Source organism: Saimiri boliviensis, chromosome 5, assembly GCF_048565385.1.
Source record: "Saimiri boliviensis isolate mSaiBol1 chromosome 5, mSaiBol1.pri, whole genome shotgun sequence".
Taxonomy (NCBI): Eukaryota; Metazoa; Chordata; class Mammalia; order Primates; family Cebidae; genus Saimiri; species Saimiri boliviensis.
The window spans coordinates 106,023,659-106,042,743 of NC_133453.1; the positions used below are offsets into that span (position 1 = coordinate 106,023,659).

Below are 19,085 nucleotides of genomic sequence, written 5' to 3' on the forward strand. Positions count from 1 at the left end.
GTGGCTCCCCTACTCAAATTTCTCCAATGAGCCTCTGCAGCAAACACTGCTGGCTCCCTACCAATAGCCTTTCCTTATTCTTTCTTGCAGAAGAAACACAAGTCTATTGGGATGTTTATTATCCCAATTCTCCTCCTCAGCTTCAGAAAGAGAAATGAGTATTCTAAGCTAATCACTTATCCGCTTTCCCAGGGCCTGGTTTTGGGATGTGCATGTGGTGTGATCCATCCAATGGGGTTACAGGAAGCCCCTTACATGCTTCTAAGTTTTCTACCCATTTAAAAGACACTGTGAAGAAAAGCAGCCCTTGTGATGTTGTGTTGTGAGAACAAGATGTTTGGAGCTGTTGCGGATGAGCCAACTATGAAAGGAGACATCATAAAACGCTGCCAACAACATAGCTGAAAGAGGGAAAAGTGAAATCCCAGGATATCACTGAACAACCCAAACAACTCTGATTCCTACTGTTTTAGCCACTGCTCATCCAGTATTTGCAGTCCAAAGCATTCTACTGGTAAAATTCCCATGGCCCACCAGATAAGAGATATTCATTCCATTCATTCATTCATTCATTCATTCATTCCTTTATTTATGGAGATAAAGTCTTACTCTTTTGCCCAGGCTGGTGTGCGGTGGCACAACAGCTCACTGCAACCTCTACCTCCCAGGTTCAAGTGATTCTTGTGCCTCAGTCTCCCAATTAGCTGGGATTCCACATGCTGGCTACCACACTCAGCTAATTTTTGTATTTTTAGTAGAGATGGGGTTCCAACATGTTGACCAAGGCTGAAGACCTACTCATTTCTATAGTATTAAAAAGTCTATTATAAACTTGCCTTTTGGTACTAGCAAAAGTGAACTGCTCACAAACCCTGCAAAGCTCACTCAAGCATCTTGTCTTCTGCACTTGCTGCTCTTCCTCCCACAGGCAATCGCGTTAGATGTTCCTTCCAGCAAACACACAATCTTGTTACATCTTCCTTCTGCCAAACATCATTATTCTGCTTCTTTACCTTGAAACATTCTACTCAGTTTGCATGCTTACCTTCAATCCTACCTACCTTTATTCAAAAAGCTTTCATTCCTCATCAGTTATGTCTGGCACATAATCAATATAATAAATAATCGTAATTATAAGTTTCCAGTGGGCATCTAGCACACGGCAAGCACTGAATAAAGTAGCAAAATAATAAAAAATGACAATGATAATAATGAGCTCCTCTTTGTATTTTTACTTGTGTTCTCTAGCATTAGAAAAAATGTATCTAAAAAACATTTCATAGTTATTTGTTAAGTGCACAAGTTAAAACATAAATAAAAAATGTTTTCTTTGTCAATTCTGTGAAAAAGCACAGAAATGAAATAGAGACAATTCTATTATGAGCACCTTAAAGACCAAAATTACATGAATTTCATCTTTGTCTCCTTATCAAAAGGTCTCTGATAAATAGATGGCTAAATTAAAGGTGTTCTCATACAGTCTGGATTGTACAATGTATTAGGTGTCCACATCCAGGTAGCATACTAGCATTTTTGTTATTGTGAAACATTTTGTACTTTTATTATCATCTGCTGAGCCTAGAGTTGGGCAATTTGTATATTTATTATGACAATCTTTTGATGAATGGTAGCCAAGCATCCTGTTCTAACAAAATTACTGTTATCATGACAATTAACCCACAGATAGAAGAACACATCTTCCAACAAAGTAAATATATCTCTTTTCATTTCAAATTAGGAGTGAAGTCAGCAATAGTGAGACCTTGCTGGTACAAGCATATGTTTCCTGACCAGTGCTTCACAGATTGGTACCAGTCCGTGGCCTATTAGGAACCTCACTACACAGGAGGAAGTGAGCAGGAGGCAAACCAAGGAAGTGTCATCTGTATTTACAGCCACACCCCTGGCTCATCTTATTGCCTGAGCTCTGCCTCCTGTCAGATCAGTGACAGCATTAGATACTCACTGAAGCATGAACCTTGTTATGAACTGCCCACATGAAGGATCTAGATCATGTGCTGCTTATGAGAATCTAATGTCATATGATCCGTCACTGTCTCCCTTTGTCCCAAGATCAGACCATCTATTTGCAGGAAAAGAAGCTCAGAGCCCCCACTGATTCTCCATTATGGTAAGTTGCATAATTATTTCATTATATATTACAATGTATTAATAATATAAAGTAGTAAAATAAATGTAATGTGATTGAATAATCCTGAAACCAACTCAACCTTTGCCCAGTCCATGGAAAAATTGTCTTCCACAAAACCGGTCCCTGGTGCCAAAAAGGCTGGCGACAACTGGCCTAAAGTAATTCACTATCAGAAGTCTTACCTGGATTGCTGTTTTCAGAAAACTTTTTTGACATCTGTTTTTCTTTGTAGTCAGAAAGTAATTGGCAAATTCTGTGTATAAAAATGTAATAAATAAAAAGACTTAATACTGAGATAAAAAACACTTACCAAATGTAAAATGCTTAGAGTAATTCAAACAATATCAGAATATCAGAACTTAACACTATTATTCTATCCATCTATGTGTACATTCTACAAACTTATCATAAAGAAGAAAAAGAGTAAAGTGAAATACTCATAAATCAAGGGCACTATGACCCAGTAAGTTAACTCGCATTAGTCTGACATAACATGTCCCAACTCTGCATAAGTCCTAGCTCCATAATGAACAGCGATTTGTTCTTGGACAAGTTGCTCCTCTTGGGCTCAATGTCATCTTCTACAAAATAAGAACTTTGCTGCCTTATTTCACTAGGTTGTTATAAAGATTTAACAAGATAACATGTTTTAAATGCTCACAGAAATATTAAAGCAATGGAATAATCTGTTCCTAAATTTTATGACTGAAATAATGTTGGAATTTCAAATAAAACCCAATCTGTATTTTGTTCATAGGTTCTAATATGAAAATGCTGCTTTTTTCAGGAAATGTTATTAAGTCCTAATTTTGCTTATTAGTTGTCCTACTCTTTGTGGCTCATAGTTCAGGGCATCTAAACTATTTCATAGTTTGTAAGTAAATTTATTGATAAATATCTCATTAAAGTCGATGACATGATTGTCCACTATTATGGAGTCTATCAATCACACTAAGGGCAGAAAAACCAATGGATGTTAAGACCTGGCTTGGACCAATGATCCTTCTCTATAGACTCAAACTCTGAACCAGCAGATGTTTGTCAGGATGATGCTTTATACCCACGTTCATCTCCAGCTGACACGAGAGACCAAAACCCTACTTTCATTTATTTTTAGGTTCCATAAAGAAGTTGCAAGTTGACATTCTCTAATTTTCAACATACGTACTAACAACATATTTTGCACACAACACCACACACATTATTCAGTTCTGGTGTTATCTCATAGACCACCTTACATGACTACTTTTGCAGTGCAAATAACAATTTCAATATTTTGGTGGCACCCATTTTGCTTTGATTCACTCTGTTGCCTTACAGCTAGTCAGCAAACAGTCAAATGACCTTCCAGTGACTGCGCAAAATATGGAATGCTTCAAAAATCTGTGTGGCCTCCTTATGCAGGGGCCATGCTAATTTTCTCTTTATTGTTTCAATTTGAGAATGTGTGCTGCCAAAGCAAGCAGAAAGTTCTACTTTTTCACGTGATTAGTTGTTGGGAAAAGCAGCAAAGGAGAAAGAACTTACAGAGTGCCTACATAAATTGGTTATGAGTAACATATAAGCAGGGAATAATACACTGCGGAAGGCTGCAGGAGGCCACCTCTTCATGCCTCATGTTCCAGTTCAGGGTGACCTTAGCTCTGTTACCATAAACATTGTGCTCAAGGCTATAAAACCCCTTTTAGCACTATGATGTAGCCAGACTTGTGGGCTCCTTGTAAGGTCTGTGTTCCATCAGCTGTACATAGATAACAAGCTAAAGATAACCACATGTTCTTCTTTTGTGAAACTCCCAAACGGCCACTGTTATCAATCCTTAGAATGACACACCACTTCCAGTTCACTGATTCAGTTCTGGCTCACTGGTTCACTCCACCATCACCCTCTCCCCACCATTACTCCACCCCTACCCTGTAGATCAAAGTGATTGTAACCAATAAATAGAGTGGATGTCAGAGCTCGGGGCCTTCACTGTCACCTCTGAAGTAATAAGTGATGGCCCTCTGGTCCCATTGTCTCTCTTAATCTGTCTTTTTCTCATTCCTTTGTCACCACCGAACTCAGGGTACCCACAGGTGATGTAGGGGTGGCTCCCTACATTCTGGTGCCTAACATGGGGCTCATGGAGCCCTACATTCTGGCACCCAATGTGTGGGGCTTATAGATCCCTATGTTCTGGCACCCAGTGTGTGGGGCTCATGGATTCCCTACATTCAGTGATGAGACATGGACAAGGTATGGCTCTGTTAAGTCCAACTAACCTACTTGAGATTCTGAGAATTCTCTTCAATGGCTTCCTGTGAGGTAGAATTTGAAAATATTTTTAAATATTGAGGTAGAGATGCAAGTAGCTTGGGCAATTTTCATTATTATTTAAAACAGATCAGTCAAGGGCCAATCACAACTGGGAGTCTGCTGCTCTGGGGAAGGTTAATATGGGACTTTCTACTGCCTCAGGTATTATACAGGATATAAAGGTGCATGAGGGACAGAACTGGTAGCAAAGAAGAAAGAAACACTGATCTCTTTCTGCCACATTATTTCAACCTCTCTGACCATTTAGAACAAGCCCAATGAATATCTGCTACAGAAAAGACCAACAAGGGCCTGAAAGGATCTCTTACCATGAAGGTCTCAGCTAAGTCTAGGCTGAACATGGGGGTGATGGTCAATTAGCTCATTTTGTGTGTGGATAAAGTCACATTGCCAGAGCACGGTGCTGGTGCTTTGGGAATAATGGCTGAGTATATAAGCATAGGTATGTGAATTTAAAAAACACTGTAACTTCAACATCTCTGTATGAATCACCATGAAGACCTGAGGGATCTGAATCAGTAAGGGCATCTTGGTGTCAAAGATCAACCATTACCAGGCAGCAGGACCAGTTTCAGGGGCAATAATGCAGCAACAGAAACAACAGAATGATTGGAATGTCCTTTGTCTCTCCTCCTTCTGACTTGATAAAAGGGATTGTCTTCCTTGGATTTAGTAAATCCCTTTGGTTCTTGAAAAATTCAAGGAGTATGTAAGAGATAGTCTTCAGAAGACAGTAAATGACTTTCTGCTAAACTGGACATTTCAAGACCCAAATAACTAATCAAAAAAAGTGAAAGATGTGACACTATTTTTTATCTCATGCATAGGTGTTATACTTGGATGAAATGAACAATGTTGGAATCTGTAAACATAAAGGTCTTACAAGTCCTGAGATAAAGAATCCTGCACACACTGGTACCTCTAACCAGTCTACCTTTTGCTGGATTTCTAGCTGATGCAGGGGACTAACTCATTGCCACTCTAAAACTACCCAAACCAAACTACGACATCTCACTTGATATATAAGATGCAATCGTTGTAATTATTTTAAGCCTTAATTTAGTGTTAACTAGACTTTTCATGTAAACACTTACATATTATGTTGACTAGAAACAGCATAATCCATGGCAGATTTTCCAGATTTATCTTGACAAAATACAGCAATATCTTGATCAAGTAGAAGGCTAACCATACTTGCTGATCCACAACATACGGCAAGTATAAGCGCAGTCCTAAAATGACAGAGAGGTAATTTTTCCCTAATTGTGACAAAGTTGAAAGTTAATCTGGCATACTTTACCCATTTAATATCTTCCCTGTCAATGCAGAATTAAACATTTGCATGCACTAAAAGACATAAGCATCTTGGGTGCTCAAGTGTTAATCTCTGTAAAATACCACCAAGGTTAAAAGGAAGGCACAAAAAGAAAACCTCTTATCTCAGTGGGGTGTTAAATAGTAGAAGCTACTAATTTAAAGGCTTTTGATGGGCAAGAAACTATGCTAGGGCCACTTATCTGAAGTGAACAAAGATTTAAGTAAAGATTTTCTTCCAGCTTCCCTAGACTGATATACAGTAAACAGAAAATCAGCTGTGGGGTCACATAAGAGCTATCTGCATACTGAAAGCAGTAATATGAATAATAATGGTGAAAACAGTAGTCATAATAGTTTCAGTTAATGATGCCAATAAGCATGTGCTGGGCACTGAATTAAATGCCCCACACACACATCTTTCTTACTTATACACAGGCAATTTTGAAGGAGATATTCTCCTCCTTTTCATATATGACAACATATTTGGTGGTAAATAACATTGCCAAGGTCACACACCTATTAAGTAAGAAAGCTAGGAATTAAACCCCAGTCTTGTGTGAATCCAAAGCCTAGCTCTTTTCTCTTATCACCCACCTACAGCTTGCCTTCATTAAAGGAAAAGTGTATCCACTTAAAACTATCTTTACTTCCTCTCTCCATACCAAATAAAAATAAGGCCAGTCACAGTGGCCCATGCCTGTAATCCCAGCACTTTGGGAGGCTGAGGCAAGCGGATCAAAAGGTAAAGAGATTGAGACCATCCTGACCAACATGGTGAAAGCCAGTCTCTACTAAGAAATACAAAAATTAGCTGGGCATGGTGAAGTGTGCATACAATCCCAGCTACTCAGGAGGCTGAGGCAGGAAAATTGCTTGAACCTGGGAGGTGGAGGTTGCAGTGAGCAGAGATGGTACCGCTGCACTCCAGCCTGGTGCCTGGTGACAGAGTGAAACTCTGTCTCAAAAATAAATAAATAAATAAATAAATAATAAAAACATCAAAATACACTGGAATTAAAACAAAAGCTGATGAACTTACAGTATGTGGGAATAGCAATTAATTGTCTTAGAGGCATAAGCTAACATTAATATTCTTCAAAGAAAGCAACTTAACGCAGAGTTATTCAAAAGACAAAATGATTATCAACTCCTATTTATGTTTAATAAAGTGTATTAGTGGAAAAGCATGTAAGACATAGAGGTTAAAAACTACTAGAAAGAGTTAAGTTCAATACTGAGTCATAAAGTAAACTAAAAGTTAAAGTTCACACTTCATGAGACAAATATGAAATCCATTTAGCTAACATAAACCATATAACCAAAAATGTCACATAATAACATCAGTCAATGTAGTAAGATGAATCCCACTAAAACTGTTCTTTATGTTGCCCAGTCTAATTGTTTTCCTACTTAACTGATTTGTTGATACTGATCACTATGTTGCAATAAGTTAATCTTTTTTTTTTTTTGAGACGGAGTTTCGCTCTTGTTACCCAGGCTGGTGTGCAATGCCGCGATCTCGACTCACCGCAACCTCCGCCTCCTGGGTTCAAGCAATTCTCCTGCCTCCGCCTCCCTAGTAGCTGGGACTACAGGCGTGCGCCACCATGCCCAGCTAATTTTTGTATTCTTAGTAGAGACGGGGTTTCACCATGTTGACCAGGATGATCTCGATCTCTTGACCTCATGATCCACCCGCCTCGGCCTCTCAAAGTGCTGGGATTACAGGCGTGAGCCACTGCACCCGGCAGCAATAAGTTAATCTTATAAATGTTTATGACTTGAGCGACTGCTATCATTCTACAACACAGAGATTAAAAAAAATAACTATACCTTCCAAATTTATCAATTGCATTTACATTAGCTTTTTTCTTGATTAAAAATTTCATCATTTTCTCTTTTTGTCCTCCGTATATAGCAAGTGAAAGTGGCGTGAGGCCACACTGTAAAACAATACAAAGCAAAAATGATATTTGATTCAAAAAATTACATACTTCTCAACTGAACTGGAAACTATATAAGATCCTATAAACTTACACTCATAGAAAGTAAACAAATTATAGTCACTTCCTTCTTGCTCTTCCGTGCTTTCTCACACACTGCTCTTTCCCTTGGAGACACCTCTCTTTTGCCTCAACACATTAACTCTGATCATCTCAAAAACTCACTTTAAACACTTACTGGTTCCAGGAATCTTTGCTCCTATGCCAGCATTTGGCATGGTATTATTGGATGATAATATTTTTCCCATCTAAACAAAGAGTTGTATCTTTTAGCTCTATATTCTCAAACTCTAAAACAAATTCTTGGGTGTAAAGCAAGAATTTGTAAAATATTTCTTTAGTTTCATGTTTTACCAAAAGATCAAGCTCCAACGTGCAATAAATATTGCTATTAAGTCTCATACTGCCCATTTCAACAATTTTTCCAACATTTATTCATTTAAAATCAATTTGTATTTAAGTGTTCCAGATTGGTAACTAAATAAATAATCAGTTCATAGGACTACCGAAACTAAATTTACAGAATCCCTATATGTAGTCTTAATAACGCCATGGTTTTTAGTGTTTAAAACTGCCATCCTGATTAAGCAAATGCTCTACAAACGTTTTATTTTTCATTGTATTTTAGGTTCTGGGGTGCATGTGCAAATCATGCAGGATTGTTGCATAGTTACATACATGGCAAGGTGGTTTGCTGCCTTCATCCCCCTATCTCCTCTATCTTGTATTTCTCCCCTCATTATCCCTCCCTACCCTCCCCATCCCCCTGCTGTACCTCTCCTAGACCCCTCAACTGACCACAGTCTCTGATGCTCCTCTCCCTGTGTCCATGTGTTCTCATAGTTCAACACCCACCTTTGAGTGATAACATGTGGTGTTTGGTTTCCTGTTCTTGTGTCTGTTTGCTAAAATGATGGTTTCCAGATTCATCCATGTCCCTACGAAGGACATGAACTCATCATTTTTTATGGCTGCATAGTATTCCATGGTGTATATGTGCCACATTTTGTTTATCCAGTCTATCACTGATGGACATTTGGGTTGGTTCCAGATCTTTGCTATTGTAAACAGTGCTGCAATGAACATACGTGTGCATATGTCTTTATAATAGAACAATTTATAATTCTTTGGGTATATACCCAGTAATGAGATTGCTGGGTCAAATGGAATTTCTATTTCTAGGTCCTTGAGAAACTGCCACACTGTCTTCCACAATGGTTGAACTAATTTGCAATCCCACCAACAGTGTAAAAATGCTCCTATTTCTCCACATCCTCTCCAGCATCTGTTGTCTCCAGGTTTTTTAATAATCACCATTCTAACTGGTGTGAGATGGTATCTCAATGTGGTTTTGACTTGCATTTCTCTAATGACCAGTGATGATGAGCAGTTTTTAATATGTTTGTTGGGCTCAGGTATGTCTTCTTTTGTAAAGTGTCTGTTCATATTCTTTGCCCACTTTTGATTGGGTTTGTTTGTTTTCTTATAAATCTGTTTTAGTTCTTTGCACATTCTGGATATTAGCCTTTTGTCAGATGGGCAGACTGCAAAATTTTTTTCCCATTCTGTTGGTTGCCAGTTCTCTCTAATGATTGTTTCCTTTGCTGTACAGAAGCTCTGGAGTTTAATTAGATCCCATTTGTCTATTTTGGCTTTTCTTGCCATTGCTTTTGGTGTTTTGGCCATGAAGTCCTTGCCTATGCCTATGTCCTGAATGGTTTTGCCTAGGTTTTCTTCTAGGGTGTTCATGGTGTTAGGTCTTATGCTTAGATCATTAATCCATCTGGAAGTAATTTTAGTGTAAGGTGTCAGGAAGGGGTCCAGTTTTTGCTTTCTGCACACTGCTAGCCAGTTTTCCCAACACCATTTAGAGGGATACTGGATAGTCAATAATACAGCTTCAATTGATCAAAGAGGTTTAGAATTTGCTACAATTCTAATTGAGAAAACTCTGATCTTACTAACAACTTACTGAGCTAAGCGCTTTGATGGTAACAGAGACACAAAATCCTGAGAGGACCATCCTCTACTTGTAGAAGACTACTCACTGCAAATTTCTAAAGACCTTCTGAATGGCAGTGAATAACTCATGTTAGGAGAAGGTATTATTCCATAAGCTGATTGATACTGCCAATAATATTCATTTTAACATCCCAGCAACAGAGATAAAAGTCAGATTAGGCCAGGAATGGCGGCTCACACCTGTAATCCTAGCATTTTGAAAGCCTGAAGCAGGTGAATCACTTGAGCCCAGGAGTTCAAGACTGGCCTGGGCAACATGGCAAAAAAAACTCATCTCTACTCAGGAAAAAAAAATACAAAAACTGAGATTGAAGGACCACCTGAGCTTGGGGAGGTTGAGGCTGCAGTGAGCTGTGATCACACTCTGCACTCCAGCCTGGCAGAGACCTTGTCCCAAAAAAGAAAAAAAGTCAAACTAGTATTATGGTAAATGAAAGATATAAAGGAATTAGCACATATCCAACTCCAACTATTCCAGAGATCTTAAGTTTCTGAGATGTAAGAATTTATATATTACACTTATTTCTTCAGTGATTCCTAAGCAGGAGTGTATCCAGATTTTGAGGAATTAGTCATCGTTGTTTAGAGAAAGGTCTCATTATGTTGCCCAGGCTAGACTCAAACTCCTGAGCTCAAGCAATTTTCCCACTCAGCCTCCCCAGCATCTGAGACTACAGCCATTCACCACCATGCCTGACTTCAAGGAAACCTTTTGAAACATACACGTCCAGGATTTATTAGACTTACTTTATGAAAATCTTCAGGGGAGAGCCTAGACTTATAGATTATTTAAAATTTGTCCTCAGGTTACTGGGATGCACAATTCTAGCTGAAAACTAGTGCAATAGATAATTACTTCAGTGTCCTCTCTTAGCCACATGACCAATTCCCTTTATCATTCGAGGATTTGGCCAAAAAGAGAAGAGAGTAGGAGAGAGATTCATTTGCTGAAAATACTGCATAATTTTCCCCGGTAAGAGAAGAACAGGGACTAGTAAACTCAAAATCCAACTTGTTCTTGTTACTTATAAGCTCCTTATCTCCCACCTTCCCATCAAGACATTCTAGATAAGAAAGCAGAATTGAGACTCTAGTTGGCTATTTCTACCAGAAGAGGATCATGAGTCAGTTAAGTACTTGTTATTCCGTCTGCTCAAGGGTTTCCCACTACATTACTACCTATTCACTGCCAATCTGGTTCCTCAGAGGCCTCCTAACATTGATCTCTAGGCAGTTTATAACTAACTCCCTCTCCCAAACTGAAAACTCATTCTCTAAAACTGAAGAGAACCTTGTCTCACCATGCAAAAGAAATGAATGAATACCACTACCACACACACACACACACACACACACACACACACAGACACACACAGACACAGACACACACACACACACGTTTCATGGTCTTTCCCCTCCATTACCTAATTTCCAAACTAGCCTTGATATTTCTGATTGCTCTCTTCTCCCCTTTCCATTTCTCCCTCATAAGCAACCAGAGCTACCTTAAGCCTTGCCACTCAAGATGCATCACTTCATATCTATTACTTTTTCTAGAAATTTGCCAAAGCAGCAGGATTTCTATTCACTAAAACATCGTTTTGTTTTCTTGGAGTTTTAATGTAAAACCTATTTCCAGGGCAAAGTTTACTATTTTACAGTCATTAGGAAAAACAAACAAACAAACAAAAAACCTGGGAAAGAAAAATTGAAAAAAAAAAAAAAAGTATTACCTTTTACAATTTCAGTGTTTTCAAAAAAAAAAAAAATTTACCGCAAGTACATTTTTTAAAAAGCTGTACCCTCTAATTCTTCTTTAAATTTAACAACATTTAACGCCTAGGGAAACAAGATAAAGAGGGGTTCCACTGCACAGGAAAAAGAGAGTATCAGCATAATCCTTACCTAAGGCTGCTCAGAGGCTGAGAATATAAGCAAGAGAGTAAAAAAAAAAAAAAAAAAAAAAAAAATTAACAACATTTAAAATAAAATCTTAGACAATTAAGTTATTTCAAAATATTTTCATTCAGGTATGCTTGAGCTTCTAAATACAGAAAACTAACCCTTGCACAGGAGGTCAGTGTTAAAACAATCGCATTTCAGTATTTTGAAAATAAAATTGATAGATCTATACCTTGTTTTTTGCTTCAATATCAGCACCGTATAAAAGCAGTGCTTTGGCCAGTAATTTGTCTTCATTGTAGACCGCGTAGTGTAGTGCGGTATTGCCATACACATCCGGAAGGTTTGGATCAGTGCCATGTTCTAGCAACGTTAACACACATTCATCTTCTTGGCACTGTATGGCCTGTCAGTATTAGACCAAAAACAAATCATAAATCCTAGGAACTCAAAAGAAATATTCCACAGGTTTCACCAACTAGCTATATTTAAATGAGAAAACTCATCTTTATTCTACATATTGAAATCAAATCCATCTCATGCTGATACAGTCGGCTACTGCATACCTTTATTAGAGCTGTCCTCTTTTTGCTGTCAAAGGCATGAAGTTCACATCTTCTGTACAGCAGGAGTTTTACTATTTCTGAATTCCCATTGGCAGAGGCCAAATGGAGAGCAGTTCTATGAGAGTGAGAAGACTTTTTAGGAAATTGTAGTGCACTATCTACAGCCACCTCAACAATTCATGTCATTGCAAACACTGAACAGTCTGCTATTACTCTGCCTTCAAAACAAACATTGAATTTTCCTTTGAAGAAAGTATACTATTTATTACCCCTCCTTACTCACTGTATGAGTGAAAGAGCAGCCTATTTGAACAGAAAGAGCATAGCCCTTGGATTCCATTCAACTTGGGCTGGAATCCTCTTTCCGCTCTGTCACTTCCTAGATGTTAGTTAGTCTTTTTGTATCTCAATTTCCTCAACAATAAAATGGGAATGAAAATAGTAGCTTTCTCAGAGAAAACCACTGTAATACTTAAATGAGACTCTACACAAAAGATAGAAAATAGTTCCTAACACAAATAACAGCTCAATAATTGTTAAGATACTATAATTTTTACTACTACTACTAGAGACAGCATTTGAATTAAGTGAGATAATACAATTTTACCTACACTTTGAGGTATGTTTTTAAGATTACAGGTAACATTCTATTTTAGTGATTCTAAGATGATTCCATGTTTGAACATTTCTTACACTGGAATACCACTTATAATTCATGATTTACTATAACTGTAATTAGTGGCATTTAAATAATTCTCTTATTGGGACATAAAATAATGGGGCATCTTACAATTCCTGGTGCCTTACATTAGGTAGGCTACGTTATAATATAACAGGTCTGGCACAGTTCTAATCCGATGACTGGCATTTAGATGAATTTTAGTTCTTAAAAGAACTATGAAATAAGAAGGCTGAGGTGAAAACAAAAAACAAATTTCTAAAATAAACTAAGTCTTACTTTGGTTTTCAAAAAACTTTAAGCCAAAGAAAACTTGAGATTTAAATGACGAAGTATGGCTCATTTTTTTCAATACTCAGGATTACAGAATGTATGTAAATCAGATATTTCCAATCATTAATATTAGGATTTAAGACTATTATCAATTTTCTTTTTTAAAAAAGGATTTAGAGGAGTTTCTTCAATGTTTACATCCAGGGATACCTGTACAGGATGCGCGGTTTTGTTACATAGGTAAACATGTGCCAAGGGGGGTTGTACAGATTGTTTCATAACCCAGATATGAAGCCTACTACCTGTTCGTTCTATTTCCTGCTGCTTTCCCTCCGCCCAACCCCCACCGTCTGATAGGCCCCGTGTGTGCTGCTCCCCTGGAGGTGTCTGTGTGTTCTCATCATTTAGCTCTCACCTATAAATGAGAACATGTGGTATCTGGTGTTTTCTGTTCCTGTGTTAATTTGCTAAGGAAAATGGCCTCCAACATCATCCATGTCCCTGTAAAGGACATGCTCTCATTCCTTTTTTGTGGCTGCTGTTTACGTATCACATTTTAGTTCTTAAAAGTACTAACACAGTCTTTATCCAAGACTGTTATAAATTTCAAAGGGCAATTAAAGGTTATCTTTTTACTATTTCTACCTTCAGAAACGCTTTTGTTTGAAAGGAGAGAGGAAAAGCTTCAATTGAGATTAGGTTCTAATACCCCAATTTTAAATCTCTCAGCTTGCCCAGCCCCAGCATGTAAACATGAAGTTTTCAAAGATGAAGGACCCTGAGAGAGAGTAGACATGCCTGCCACATAATAGGTGTGAGACAGTAGAATATGCCTGCCACATAATAGGTGTCTGGCTTATGTTTGATGAATAAATAGATTGAAAGGACACAGCTGGTGAGTTCAATATTTAAAAAAAAAAAAACTCCTGTAGAGGAATACATTTGTAATAGTAATAATCAGTTATATTTGCTATTTTAATTTTCATATATAACTAAAGTAAAACCATTAATCCATAGTTTTTACATGTTAATCTATATATAAGGAAAAGATAAATATATAATAAAATGTATATACAATAAAATCTACAAGAACAGGTAAACAGATTCCCTCTACTTCTGAAGATGGTAAAAGTTTACAGAAGATACCCATCCACAGAAATAAAAATAAATAATAGAATGTGAGAAATTATTTGTATCTATGCAAGTAGCATATTTCTTCTCTTCCCAAGGATTATTTCATGACTACTGAAATTTAACTAAAACTTTTGAGATGTTCATTGCAGAAATCACTGATAAGAAAAAGGGAAAAACTTCACTCACAAATCCCCAGAAACAAATTTCATCATATTTTCTACTTCTTTTCAGCTAACACAAAAGCAGATTGTTTGTGTATATGTAAAACAAACTGATTTTTTCCTCACTTTATATACCAAATTACATCTTTGCATGTCAACATATCTCTGTATCTATTGACACCCTCAATGGTTACATATCATTCCATGCCACAGATGCACTGAAATTTGTTCATAAAATCTTCATATGAGTTCTTCTCAATACATTGCTATTATAAGCAATACTAAAAAAACAGATGTATACATTTCTTAAAGCTATTTCAGAATAATGAAATTGATGGGTAAAAGGCATACACATTTTAAAAATACAGTCCTTACCACCAAAGTATCTACTTGAAAAACAGCAACTTAAACTTTAAGCAACTGTGTAAGTACCACTGTTCTTCATCCTCACAAATTTGCAGATAGAACATTGTATTCCATTTCGTTTTTTTTTTTTTCTTTTGAGGGGGAGTCTCGCTGTGTCCGCCAGACCAGAGTGCAGTGGCATGACCTTGGTTCACTGCAACCTATGCCTCCCAGGTTGAAGCAATTCTCGTGCCTCAGTCTCCCAAGTATCTGAGATTACAAGTACTTGCCCCCAGGCCCAGGTCCGGCAAAGTTTTGTATTTTTAGTAGACACAGGGTTTCACCATGCTGGCCTGGCTGGTCTCAAATTCCTGAAATCATGATCCACCTGCCTTGATCTCCCAAAGTGCTGAGATTACAGGCATGAACCACCACACCTGGCCTGTGATTCCTCTTCTAAGTGAAATAGAAAACAGTATTTCATTCCTCTTCTAACTTAAATTCCTTCTCTTACCAGGAACACTGTTTTCCTAAGTGCATAGATCACTGGTAGACATACAAAAAAAGTACTTTGCCCAATTTTAAATTTTATTTAGTTGTTTTTTGGTTGATTTGAAAGAATTCTCTGTAAAATGAAAATACATGTTTTGTAAAGATGTTCGACCTCTGTTAATGTTTTTCTTATATACGGATGTTTTTTTATTTTGCCAAACCAACCTTCAGAATACTTGCTTGGGAGGTTCTTAGGAAGGTCACTGTGAACATAAAAATACATCTGCATATATAGGCCAGGCACAGTGGCTTACACCTGTAATCTCAGCACTTTGGGAGGCCAAGGCAGGTAGATCACAATTCAAGAGTTCAAGACCAGCCTGGCCAAGATGATGAAACCCATCTCTACTAAAAATACAAAAACAAATAGCCGGGCATGGTGATGGGCACCTGTAATCCCAGCTACTCAAGAGGCTGAGGCAGAGAATTGCTTAAATCTGGGAGACAGAGGTTGCAGTGAGCCGAGATCACATCACTGTACTCCAGCCTGGGGGACAGAGTAAGACTTAACGTAAATGTTTATATATGCATATATAAATAGGCATTTGTGGTTTTTTTCTGGTACTTTTCATCTTTTGCGTATTTAAAGTTTTTTACTCTATACTCCAGGAATTTATTTTTGTGACATAAAAATCTAACTAGGTTTCTCCAAACAGCATGCATTTCACTTAGGAATAATTAAGTTTTTACTAATATAAAACATCACCATTATCAAGGGCTAAATTCTTACATACATTTGGGTATTTCTGGATTTCCTATTCTGTTCTCCTCATTTATATCTTTTCAGCTGTTAGTAAACACTTTGTGGAAATAGCACATGCAAATTTTGACATCTGGAAAGCAAATCTTTTTCTATTCTGCTACAAAAAAATTAATTTATCACAATAACAGACAGCATGCCTAATTTAAAAATGCTAAAACTTTGCTAGTTTCATTTGGCTTAGGTAAAAGTGATAAATACAGAAAGAGCCCATATCTTTGTTTTTTAATTTTTTTAATTGCATTTTAGGTTTTGGGGTACATGTGAAGAACATGCAAGATTGTTGCATAGGTACAGACATGGCAGTGTGATTTGCTGCCTTCCTTCCCCTCACCTATATCTGTCATTTCTCCGCAGATATCCCCACCTCCCCACCCCCCTGTCCCTCCCCCATTTCCCCCCAACGGACCCAGTGTGTAGTGCTCCCCTCCCCATGTCCATGTGTTCTCATTGTTCAACACCCGCAGAAACAGCTCATATCTTAAGAGAAATGAGCCTTCCTATTCAAAGACACAAACCATCTTCCCATTTATTTTCCTTCTAAGGTTTCTCAATAAGTAACATATCTACATAGGATACACTGATATGAAACACATATTGAATTTTATTTGAAGAATATTTAGCCAGAAGTTGATATACTATGGGACTTAGTTCTCAATATATACCTTTCTATAATGTATATAACATTGTTTTAAAATGTGTACATTAAAAATAATCCACTGCAACGATTTAATTTTGCGAGGTACATCACTTTAAGACAGTCTATTAGTGTTCTACGAGGGAAATTAGAATTTGGTTGGAAATCAGTTAAAGTTTTGTTTTCGTGTTGCTGCTCATAAAGAGGCCTGTGCCCTGACCCCTCTGAGGTTTCCACAGCCAGGGTGGTGTGGGGCCTGCAGAGACGATAAAGCCGGGCACCCCGCCACCGCCCCCACACCAGTGGGGCACATCCCCACCATCCCACCTCCTCTCAGCGAGGCCCAGTTACCTTTGTTCCGTGTCCGTCTCGTTCACGTCAGTGCTCCTGAGCATGACGATGAGATCGGCTCTGGGGACTTTACCCCACCAGGCGGCTCTGTGGAGCTTGCCCAGGTCTTCTCGCTGGACCTGGTACCTTGGCTCCTCGAAGGCACTGTCGTCATAGTCTGCCCAAGTGCCCACGTTGCTCTTGCCGCTCCCCCTGCAGCAGGAGAAGCAGTGGCAGCACCATTTGCCCATCCTGCTCCTGAGACCAAAGGGCTTCTTCATAGCGGAGGCAGCCGGCTTTGAACAAACCTCAGCCACCATCTGCGTTTAACAGCCAGGGGAGGCCAGTAGTAGCGGGCAGATCGCCTCTACGAACCAGCTTGACCGACTAGCAGGAAACTCCGGGTTTCCAACCTGTTTGAAGAGAAAGGTCAATCCTAGCCCGAACCTGCCCACCCCAGGAGGGGAGCCCAGCCCAGCCCAGCCCACCCAGGGACAGCCCACTCCAACCCAAGGAAACACCCAGCCCAGCCAGGGGAACGCCAAGCTCAGCAGATAAAAGGTCAAGCCCAGCAAAGGAACGCGAGGGAGGAAACGTCAGTCAAAGCTAGGAACACGAAGCCAAGCGAGGAACGCCACGCTAAGCCAGGAACAGCAAAGCCAAACCGCCGCGACAAGCAAGCTAAGCCGTTATGCGCGTGCCGCGTGCTCGAGGCCAAGCTTCTACAGGCTAGCCACAGAGCGCGACGTGCGCGTGCGGCGTGCGCGTGACCCAGCCTCCACAGTCGAGCCACAGCGTGCGGCGTGCGTGTGCGGCGTGCGCGTGACCCAGCCTCCACAGGCGAGCCACAGCGTGCGGCGTGCGCGTGCGGCGTGTGCGTGTGGCGTGCGCGTGACCCACCCTCCACAGGCGAGCCACAGCGTGAGGCGTGCGCGTGCTGCGTGCGCGTGGCCCAGCCTCCACAGGCGAGCCACAGCGTGCGCGTCTCAGGTGGCGTCACTGCTAGTGGCTCAGTTACCGACGTGTGCAACCCACACGCGCCAGTCTTGGTGCCACCAATGTTAGTGACAGCCTTGTGTTCCCCATAAACCTCGTGGGAATTGATGGAGGTTTCAGGCCATTGAGAAGAGAAGGCCGCCCCTGAGAAAAAGCCTCTTGAAGCAGTGCTGGGGCTAGAGCCCCTACAACTTGAGGATGCTGACAGCGTCCTCTGAAGAAAGCCCCCAAGACAATCTGGGCGGTGCTGGTGCAGGTGCCTGCGGCTGCAGTTTGGAGCTCGGGCTGTCGGAGCTTGCTGGAAATGGCCTCAATATCGCGAGCACAAGCAGCCCACCGAGCCCAGACCCTGCCCGAGGCGCTTTTGCCACCCGTTTGCACCCAAAACACATGGCTATTGGCGACAGGGCACTCTGGAGCCACAGGATTGGAGCTGGGCGGCCAGCTCCCGCTCTGGTGCCCCAGGCCCAGTGTCCAAGCCAGGGCTAACCGCTGTGGGGCTTCTGGTCTGGAGGGCTCTGCTGGAGTGCAGTAGGGGTGGGGTTCAGGCCGCTGTCTCCAGGCCAGCAGGAGGGGGTTGGAGGAGCACTTACCTGATGGCGAGATGCAGCAAGGCAACCCCATGTGCAGATCCAGGTAACAGGATGCTGTGAGCCCCAGGGAACCAGACTGGGGCATCCCTGGTAGCCTCTGAGCTGGGCCCCAGGCAGTGGCACCTTGACTTGCTTCAGGCTGCTTCACCCAAACCGCAGGTGCTTTGGTGTGAGAAGACATTTATGCAGCCAACAAACATATGAAAGAAAAAAGGCTCATCATCACTGGTCATTAGAGAAATGCCACATTGAGATAACATTTCACGCCAGTCAGAATGGCTATCACTGAAAAATCAGGAGACAGCAGATGCTGGAGAGGATGTGGAGAAATAGTAACACTTTCA

The 19,085-nt window shown here is 40.0% G+C and overlaps 1 protein-coding gene and 1 non-coding gene across 2 annotated transcripts in view; both read right to left on the minus strand.

Moving 5' to 3' along the window:
• Positions 1-17,472, minus strand: part of ANKRD30BL (ankyrin repeat domain 30B like) — a 38,055-nt gene extending 20,583 nt beyond the window's left edge. Inside the window, exons 1-6 of the mRNA XM_074400184.1 lie at positions 17,174-17,472; positions 12,282-12,396; positions 11,948-12,121; positions 7,622-7,731; positions 5,566-5,703; positions 2,335-2,405 (exon numbers count right to left, since the gene is read on the minus strand). Coding sequence (XP_074256285.1) covers positions 2,335-2,405; positions 5,566-5,703; positions 7,622-7,731; positions 11,948-12,121; positions 12,282-12,396; positions 17,174-17,472 — 907 coding nt within the window. The remainder of the gene's footprint in view (positions 1-2,334; positions 2,406-5,565; positions 5,704-7,621; positions 7,732-11,947; positions 12,122-12,281; positions 12,397-17,173) is intronic.
• On the minus strand, positions 3,512-3,614 carry LOC141584726 (U6 spliceosomal RNA). The gene has a single exon (XR_012517931.1). It is a non-coding gene; the product is annotated as a U6 spliceosomal RNA (small nuclear RNA).
• Positions 17,473-19,085: the final 1,613 nt, after the last annotated feature.